Source organism: Dendrobates tinctorius, unplaced genomic scaffold (genome assembly GCF_039654945.1).
Source record: "Dendrobates tinctorius isolate UK_male_01 unplaced genomic scaffold, ASM3965494v1 ptg000084l, whole genome shotgun sequence".
NCBI lineage: Eukaryota > Metazoa > Chordata > Amphibia > Anura > Dendrobatidae > Dendrobates > Dendrobates tinctorius.
Window position 1 is genome coordinate 37,282,232 of NW_027361752.1, and position 10,269 is coordinate 37,292,500.

General features: G+C 43.0%; 1 protein-coding gene across 1 annotated transcript in view; it reads left to right on the top strand.

The window, feature by feature from the left end:
* The first annotated feature begins 6,170 nt into the window (after window positions 1-6,170).
* The window catches only part of OLIG2 (oligodendrocyte transcription factor 2), a 5,342-nt gene continuing 1,243 nt past the window's right edge, over window positions 6,171-10,269 (top strand). The window contains exons 1-2 of the mRNA XM_073584522.1: window positions 6,171-6,259; window positions 8,834-10,269. The exon at window positions 8,834-10,269 is cut by the window's right edge and continues 1,243 nt beyond it. Coding sequence (XP_073440623.1) covers window positions 8,851-9,729 — 879 coding nt within the window. The 5' untranslated portion in view covers window positions 6,171-6,259; window positions 8,834-8,850 and the 3' untranslated portion in view covers window positions 9,730-10,269. The remainder of the gene's footprint in view (window positions 6,260-8,833) is intronic.

Here is a 10,269-nt window from a genome sequence, read left to right on the forward strand (position 1 = left end):
TTAGAGTCCTGGAATGTTTATTTTCTTAGTTTCTTTTTTGTTATGACCTGTTTACATTTGACATCTCTATTGAACTATTTTATGCTATTCAGCTACACTATATTGTATATATTTTTTACTTGTTCATTATTATATTTTATCTTTGTCAAAAATTCACAGCCGTTTTACTTATTATAGAGCATAATACTGACCATACTCATCATACCCCCATCTGATACTCTGTCCATTACCTTTTTTATATGTGACGCTCCTCGCATATTTTAACATAATTTTGTTGACTATTTCATACATTAATAAAACTGTATTTGTGCTTTTTTCTGAGTGCCCTTTCATTTTTTTTTTGCAGGTTCTTGTACCTATTTATTTAATTTAATAGTAAAACATGAAGGCTTCATGTCAGTCAATTCTTTGTAATATTACCTTTGCAAGAAATCATACCCCACATAATATATTTGACATCTACTCAGAAAAATGTTAAAATAATATTCAAGTTTTGAGGCAGTGAAAGTCATTTTAATAAGGCATATGGATGGGCATTGTCAATACCCCGCTTATTACAAAAATGTTAGGCTATTTTACTTAAATCGATTAGAACTGACCGAAGAGTACAATTATTACCACTAGTAGCCACAAGGTGGCGCATAGTTACACTCCATAAGTGTCATCAGTTTGCAATAGTTTTCTCTTTTCTTCCCTTTTTTGGATCATGTTTCCTTATAGGCAATGAAGATATAATGTGCTGTATTTTATCTTTTCTTATCTTTCTACATGAAGGTGAGTGGTCTTTTGGATTTTTAATTATTACTAAATAAATGTCAATGGGCAAAGTTATTGTGATGCCACCAGGGTAAATCAGGGCTTCTCATGAGGCTGTTTATTATGTTAGTATAAGGAATTACATTTTTTTACACTTTATTTTTCCTATTTTGCTTACTGCTAAAAAAATATTTACAATCAGAAATTTTGGGATATGTGTATGATGAAATTTAATGAGAGATAATAATCCAAAAAGGTTGAGTTTAAAGTAATTATCGTTTTACCTCTGTGCAGCCTCATAACTTGCTCACTGACACTTAGCTGCACCTGCCCAAGGAAACTCTAGCTTGATTTGTAAGTCTCATAATCATCCAGAGTAGAATATTCTGTCATGTATGTCTCCTGATCCTCAAGATTCGCTTGTCCTGTTCATGTCTCATGATTGTCCAGAGCAGTCTATTGTCAGGTATATATGTCTCCTGACCCCCTGATCAGCTTGTCCTGTACATGTCTCATGATCATCTAGAGCAGTCTATTCTGTCATGTATGTCTCCTGATCCTCTAGAACAGTTACATGCCTTCTGATCAACCAGACCTGACTGTCCTGTATGTCTCCAAGTCCTGACCCTCCAGAGCAAACAGTACTGTATGTCTCCTGACGCTCCAGAGCATCCTGTCCTGTATGTCTCCTGACCCTCCAGAGCATCCTGTCCTGTATGTCTCCTGACCCTCCAGAGCATCCTGTCCTGTATGTCTCCTGACCCTCCAGAGCATCCTGTCCTGTATGTCTCCTGACGCTCCAGAGTATCTTATCCTCTATGTCTCCTGACCCTCCAGAGCATTCTGTCCTGTATGTCTCCTGACCCTCCAGAGTATCTTATCCTCTATGTCTCCTGATCCTCCAGACCATCCTGTCCTGTATGTATCCTGACCCTCCAGAGCATCCTGTCCTGTATGTCTCGTGACCCTCCAGAGTATCCAGTCCTGTAAGTCTCCTGACCCTCCAGAGTATCCAGTCCTGTAAGTCTCCTGACCCTCCAGAGTATCCAGTCCTGTAAGTCTCCTGACCCTCCAGAGCATCCTGTCCTGTATGTCTCCTGACCCTCCAGAGTATCTTATCCTCTATGTCTCCTGATCCTCCAGACCATCCTGTCCTGTATGTATCCTGACTCTCCAGAGCAAACAGTACTGTATGTCTCCTGACCCTCCAGAGTATCTTATCCTCTTTGTCTCCTGACTCTCCAGTGCATCCTGTCCTGTAAGTCTCCTGACCCTCCAGAGCATCCTGTCCTGTATGTAGTCTGACCCTCCAGAGCAAACAGTACTGTATTTCTCCTGACCCTCCAGAGTATCCTGTCCTGTATGTCTCCTGACCCTCCAGAGGAGACTATCCTCCTTTCAAAACCTTTGCATTAATTTTATCTGGACACAATTGTTAGTCTTGGATCCATGTATAATTGTCTAACGTACTGCAATATTAAAAGTCGGCATTGTGCCCCTCCTGTCTGTATCTTCTGGAGCGGATTCTGCACTGTGTCCCTCCCAATTTCAGTTATAATGTGTAAGTCCTCCATAGCATTATACAGAACACTGTGCTATCAGCTGGTTAATAACTGGAAAACTTTGCCAGATACCAAAGTTATTAAGTTATTCCAGTCCCTGAAACTGAAATATAGAGAAAATATATGGAAAAGAAAATAAAAATATGTAAAGAAAAATATAATTAAAATTCTAAAAATATAGAGTTTAATAAAAAAAGTGAATAGCAAAATAACAATTTTTTATAATAATATTAATAATACTAGTATAATCATTTTAAAAATGCAGTAATTAAATAAAATATTAATAGTGTAGAATAATTAAATCATTCTCTAAATAATATCACAAAATAGTAAAAATAAAGTATAAATATTAGTTCATAAAAAATGATCAATCAAATACTATTGTATCAGTGCAACATCGAGGTAATAACATGGAATGCATCATAATATAAATGACACGATCAGAATGGCAATAACAGTATTAATAGTAATGAGAGATATAATAAGTCTAAAACATAAAAGCAATAAAACAATAAAATAACTATTATACTGGAGCTGATAATCATTTGCAGTTTAGTCTTGGTTAGGTGAAGTCTCCTGGCGGAGTCCCAGTAGGGCAGGGTGACTGGCACCGTCAGCAGGGTACAGAAGGATGGCAGAGGATGAGGAGGGTCCAGAAGGATGGCAGAGGATGAGGAGGGTACAGAAGGATGGCAGAGGATGAGTAGGGTATAGAAGGATGGCAGAGGATGAGGAGGGTACAGAAGGATGGCAGAGGATGAGGAGGGTACAGAAGGATGGCAGAGGATGAGGAGGGTATAGAAGGATGGCAGAGGATGAGGAGGGTACAGAAGGATGGCAGAGGATGAGGAGGGTACAGAAGGATGGAAGAGGATGAGGAGGGTACAGAAGGATGGCAGAGGATGAGGAGGGTCCAGAAGGATGGCAGAAGATGAGGAGGGTCCAGAAGGATGGCAGAAGATGAGGAGGGTATAGAAGGATGGCAGAGGATGAGGAGGGTCCAGAAGGATGGCAGAGGATGAGGAGGGTATAGAAGGATGGCAGAGGATGAGGAGGGTATAGAAGGATGGCAGAGGATGAGGAGGGTATAGAAGGATGGCAGAGGATGAGGAGGGTACAGAAGGATGGCAGAGGATGAGGAGGGTACAGAAGGATGGCAGAGGATGAGGAGGGTACAGAAGGATGGAAGAGGATGAGTAGGGTATAGAAGGATGGCAGAGGATGAGGAGGGTACAGAAGGATGGCAGAGGATGAGGAGGGTACAGAAGGATGGCAGAGGATGAGGAGGGTCCAGAAGGATGGCAGAGGATGAGGAGGGTCCAGAAGGATTGCAGAGGATGAGGAGGGTATAGAAGGATGGCAGAGAATGAGGAGGGTCCAGAAGGATGGCAGAGGATGAGGAGGGTATAGAAGGATGGCAGAGGATGAGGAGGGTATAGAAGGATGGCAGAGGATGAGGAGGGTACAGAAGGATGGCAGAGGATGAGGAGGGTACAGAAGGATGGCAGAAGATGAGGAGGGTACAGAAGGATGGCAGAGGATGAGGAGGGTCCAGAAGGATGGCAGAGGATGAGGAGGGTCCAGAAGGATGGCAGAGGATGAGGAGGGTACAGAAGGATGGCAGAGGATGAGGAGGGTCCAGAAGGATGGCAGAGGATGAGGAGGGTACAGAAGGATGGCAGAAGATGAGGAGGGTCCAGAAGGATGGCAGAGGATGAGGAGGGTATAGAAGGATGGCAGAGGATGAGGAGGGTATAGAAGGATGGCAGAGGATGAGGAGGGTATAGAAGGATGGAAGAGGATGAGGAGGGTATAGAAGGATGGCAGAGGATGAGGAGGGTATAGAAGGATGGCAGAGGATGAGGAGGGTATAGAAGGATGGCAGAGGATGAGGAGGGTACAGAAGGATGGCAGAGGATGAGGAGGGTACAGAAGGATGGCAGAGGATGAGGAGGGTACAGAAGGATGGAAGAGGATGAGGAGGGTACACAAGGATGGCAGAGGATGAGGAGGGTACACAAGGATGGCAGAGGATGAGGAGGGTATAGTAGGATGGCAGAGGATGAGGAGGGTACAGAAGGATGGCAGAGGATGAGGAGGGTACAGAAGGATGGCAGAGGATGAGGAGGGTACAGAAGGATGGCAGAGGATGAGGAGGGTACAGAAGGATGGCAGAGGATGAGGAGGGTACAGAAGGATGGCAGAGGATGAGGAGGGTACAGAAGGATGGCAGAGGATGAGGAGGGTACAGAAGGATGGCAGAGGATGAGGAGGGTCCAGAAGGATGGCAGAGGATGAGGAGGGTACAGAAGGATGGCAGAGGATGAGGAGGGTCCAGAAGGATGGCAGAGGATGAGAAGGGTCCAGAAGGATGGCAGAGGATGAGGAGGGTACAGAAGGATGGCAGAGGATGAGGAGGGTCCAGAAGGATTGCAGAGGATGAGAAGGCTACAGAAGGATGGCAGAGGATGAGGAGGGTATAGAAGGATGACAGAGGATGAGGAGGGTATAGAAGGATGGCAGAGGATGAGGAGGGTATAGAAGGATGGCAGAGGATGAGGAGGGTCCAGCCGATTTATCAGCAGCTCCACTATAGAGACAGATGTAATAAAGACTGCTGTGTGACACCAGGGGACTACAAGCCCCAGCATCCTCACACCACTCCGGCATCAGGTACTGATGACACACAGATAACATGCAGTTTTCCACTTCACATCACCTTTTTTTTACATTTTATATCCAACTTCTAAGTGTATGTGTTCTATGTTATACATATCTATTATATTATTTAGATGTGTTACATGTTTTTTTAATCACGGAAGTTTTCTTTGAGTAATTTATAATTATACTGACTGCAACCACTGCAACTACTGCAACTACTGCAACCACTGCAACTACTGCAACCACTGCAACTACTGCAACTACTGCAACCACTGCAACTACTGCAACTACTGCAACCACTGCAACCACTGCAACTACTGCAACCACTGCAACCACTGCAACCACTGCAACTACTGCTCTCATCAGCGATGTTCTGCTGTAATTATTCGTTTTTACGTCCTATAAATAATTTGCCTTTTCATTTCTTCCTATTAATAGCTTTTTTCATTATTACAGTTTTTTTCGTTTTCTTGCAAATAGGTTAAATAATAATATAATTATAATTGGTTCTACAGAAACAGATGTAGCCTGAGCTGTAACACATAGCAAACTCAGCTCTGCATGCGGCAGGATGGGCAGAGGGGCACAGGACATAGTGCAGCTCATTGTGACCATCTATCTATCTATCTATCTATCTATCTATCTATATCTATCATGTTCCTCTATATATATCTATCTGTTTATCTATCTAATATCAATCTATATATCTCTCCATTATCTATCTTTCTTTCTATCTATCTATTTATCTATCTATCTATTATCTATCTCTCCATCTATCTATCTATATATCATCTATTATCTATCTATCTATCTCTCCATCTATCTATCTCCACACTTCTGCTGGGGTCCTCACAGGCTGGTCATTCCTCCAGTGCCCTGGGCTTGTGGCCCAGTAATAACCCTGGAGTGTGGAGTGGTCAGCATTGTGCCCAGTGAGTGTTTGCTCTGCTCCAGCCATGTGCTGCTGTTTGCTCTGGCTCAGGGCTGCTCTCTATTAGGACCCTCTCTCTCTATACAATGTTATTGTTATACTGAGGGTTGTGTTTGCAGGGAGCAGCTGTCATTGTGTTGGATGCTGTCATGCTGATCACCCAGGCCAGTGACATCACTCCTCCTTCCCTCCCTGATTGGCTCTCCTCTCCCCCCATCCAGGACAATGACATTGTTCTACTGTTCTGCATATAAAGCCCTGAGAGTCTAGTGCTGGGTCCCAGCAGACAAGGAGCTGTGTGGCTGCGATCATCCATAGAGCAGAGCCTGCTGCTGCCTGCAGCATCCAAGTAAGTGACTGCTGACACTCATCAGGACTGGGCACCACTGCACCCTGCCATAATGCTCACACTGCACAGACACTGCACACACTGCACTTACTACACACACTCTACAAACACTGCACAGAAATAGTGTTAGAAAACTCACAGGACCCTCTCATAGGCATAATGTCACCTAACCCAGACATTAAGGGGTTGACACACCTTGTCCTCCTCCCTTATCTTTTGAGTATTCCTTATTTTGCCTTTATTTCCTTCCCGCAGATATATCAGTATATGATCACTGATGGGACAGGTGATGGATATTGGCGCATTAATGATTGTAGCATTCTTTATAGTGGTTGTAGCATTATTTATGGTGGTTGTAGCATTATTTATGGTGGTTGTAGCATTCTTTATAGTGGTTGTAGCATTATTTATGGTGATTGTAGCATTATTTATAGTGGTTGTAGCATTATTTATGGTGGTTGTAGCATTCTTTATAGTGGTTGTGGCATTATTTATGGTGATTGTAGCATTTTTTATGGTGGTTGTAGCATTCTTTATAGTAGTTGTAGCATTATTTATAGTGGTTGTGGCATTATTTATGGTGGTTGTAGCATTATTTATAGTAGTTCTAGCATTCTTTATAGTGGTTGTGGCATTATTTATGGTGGTTGTAGCATTCTTTATGGTGGTTGTAGCTTTCTTTATGGTGGTTGTAGCATTATTTATATATAGTGGTTGTAGCATTCTTTATAGTGGTTGTGGCATTATTTATGGTGGTTGTAGCATTATTTATGGTGGTTGTAGCATTATTTATGGTGATTGTAGCATTCTTTATAGTAGTTGTAGCATTCTTTATAGTAGTTGTGGCATTATTTATGGTGGTTGTAGCATTATTTATGGTGGTTGTAGCATTATTTATGGTAGTTGTAGCATTATTTATAGTGGTTGTAGCATTATTTATGGTGGTTGTAGCATTCTTTATAGTGGTTGTAGCATTATTTATGGTGATTGTAGCCTTATTTATGGTGGTTGTAGCATTCTTTATAGTGGTTGTAGCATTATTTATGGTGATTGTAGCATTCTTTATAGTAGTTGTAGCATTATTTATGGTGATTGTAGCATTATTTATGGTAGTTGTAGCATCATTTATGGTAGTTGTAGCATTATTTATAGTGGTTGTAGCATTATTTATGGTGGTTGTAGCATCATTTATGGTAGTTGTAGCATTATTTATAGTGGTTGTAGCATTATTTATGGTGGTTGTAGCATTATTTATGGTGATTGTAGCATTATTTTGGTGATTGTAGCATTCTTTATAGTAGTTGTAGCATTCTTTATAGTAGTTGTAGCATTATTTATAGTGGTTGTAGCATTATTTATGGTGATTATAGCATTATTTATGGTGGTTGTAGCATCATTTATAGTGGTTGCAGCATTATTTATGGTGGTTGTAGCATTATTTATGGTGATTGTAGCATTCTTTATAGTAGTTGTAGCATTCTTTATAGTAGTTGTGGCATTATTTATGGTGGTTGTAGCATTATTTAAGGTGGTTGTAGCATTCTTTATAGTGGTTGTAGCATTATTTAAGGTGGTTGTAGCATTCTTTATAGTGGTTGTAGCATTATTTATGGTGGTTGTGGCATTATTTATGGTAGTTGTAGCATTATTTATAGTGGTTGTAGCATTATGTATGGTGATTGTAGCATTATTTATGGTGGTTGTAGCATTATTTATGGTGGTTGTAGCATTATTTATGGTGGTTGTGGCATTATTTATGGTGGTTGTAGCATTATTTATGGTGGTTGTAGCATTCTTTATAGTGGTTGCAGCATTCTTAATAGTAGTAGCATTATTTATGGTGATTGTAGCATTCTTTATAGTGGTTGTAGCATTCTTTATGGTGATTGTAGCATTATTTATAGTAGTTGTAGCATTATTTATGGTGGTTGTAGCATTATTTATGGTGATTGTAGCATTCTTTATAGTGGTTTTAGCATTCTTTATGGTGTTTGTAGCATTATTTATAGCAGTTGTAGCATTATTTATGGTGGTTGTAGCATTATTTATTGTGATTGTAGCATTCTTTATAGTAGTTGTAGCATTATTTATGGTGGTTGTAGCATTATTTATAGTGGTTGTTGCAGTAGTTATTTATTCTTTTGTTCCTGATGCTTTTTTATTAGGCGCCGTAGATAGTTGAAGTTTTTTTAAGTTAAATAAGTAACTTTTTTTCTGCTATTGGCAATAGTATTGATAGAAATCGTATTTTCGCTTTTAGTAGCCGCAGTAATTATTGTCACTAGTAGTGTTTTTTGTAGGAGGTGTGTGCAGACCATGCGGTAACATACCGGGCAAGTAAAGCGCTGGTGGCGGCGCCTGGAGTGCAGCCCATAATAATGTCCTTATGCCGCTGATTTATTAGTATTATTATATGCCAGGGGTAATGCGCCACCAACTATCGATTTTTAGAAATAAAGATTGAGATGAATCAATAGAAATGGCTAAAGAAACAGAAATAGTCTAGAGAATCCAATATCTCCGAGACAGACTTTCTGTAGAGCTGGTGTAATGTTCCCCTCATCTCCCCCACAGATCCTTCTACCACCCTGATGGATTCAGACGCCAGCCTGGGCTCCAGCCGAGCCTCCTCCCCGGAGGTGGATGATCTCTTCCTGCATTCCCGGAAAGGAGGCGGCTTCTCGGCGGCTGTGTCTTCTTCCACCATGAGCGACTCCCCCGCGGAGCTGAGCGCGGAGCTGCGCAATGCCATGGCCTTAGCCGCGGCTGCTGGAGATAAACTGGGAGCCTTCAAGGCGGCGGCGGCGGCGGCGGCTGCAGCTGCGGCCAAGAAGGACAAGAAGCAGATGAGTGAAGGGGAGCTGCAGCAGCTGAGGCTGAAGATCAACAGCCGGGAGCGCAAGAGGATGCATGACCTGAACATCGCCATGGACGGCCTGAGGGAGGTGATGCCATACGCCCATGGACCTTCGGTGCGTAAGCTCTCCAAGATTGCCACCCTGCTCCTTGCTCGCAACTACATCCTCATGCTCACCAACTCCTTGGAGGAGATGAAGCGCCTGGTCAGCGAGATCTATGGGGGCCACCACCACCATGCTGCAGCCGCCGCCTACCACCCAGCAGCCTGCGGAGCCATGGCCCATGGGTCTCCTCTCTCCGGCCACCCAGTAGGGCATCCCATGCACCATCCCTTGCTCCCATCCACAGCTGCCACCCTGGCCACCACTGGCATCACCGCGGTCAGGGCAGCACCTCCACCACCTCCACCACCTCCCCCAATACCTCAGGCTTCACATCCAGCTTCTCACGGTCTACTCAAGTCCCCCAGCCCCGGGTCTGCACCTCTTGGGGGCGCTTTCCCACACTGGAGTGGCATGCCATGCCCCTGTAGCATGTGCCAGGTGCCCTCTGGGGCCCATCATCATGTCAGCGGGGCCAGCCTATCCAGGCTGAGCGCGGACACCAAGTGATGGAAGGAGGCTCTGGTGCCAGGAGGAACATGGTGGAGGGGAGATCTGGAGATCCATCACAGGTAGCATCGTGTTCTAAGAACTTCTCTGAGAGAAGAAGATCCACAGAAGCCCCAGCTGGTGATGACCTGTGAGGACTGAGCCAGGCCCCAGCAAGGACACACACTACAACTACTGGAATTCATGGTACAAAGTGGCCTTCAGTGGCCAGAACAGGGGCCACAGAACATGGTGTCCACAAAGGAGGCTGAGAGGACAGCTCACAAGCTCCTCTCCTAGATCCAGAACTAGAAAAGTTCAGAGGAACAATGTTTCCCTGGATTCTGTGCAGATTGAATCTGTAGCCAACCTAATTGTATTAAGAAACCTCATAGACAGATAGATAGATAGATAGACAGATAGATAGATAATGATAGATAGATAGACAGATAGATAGATAATAGATAGATATCGATGATAAATTCATAGATGATAATACAGATCTATCTATCCCAAATCTATCCATGAATCTATCATTATCTATATCTATCTATTATCTAT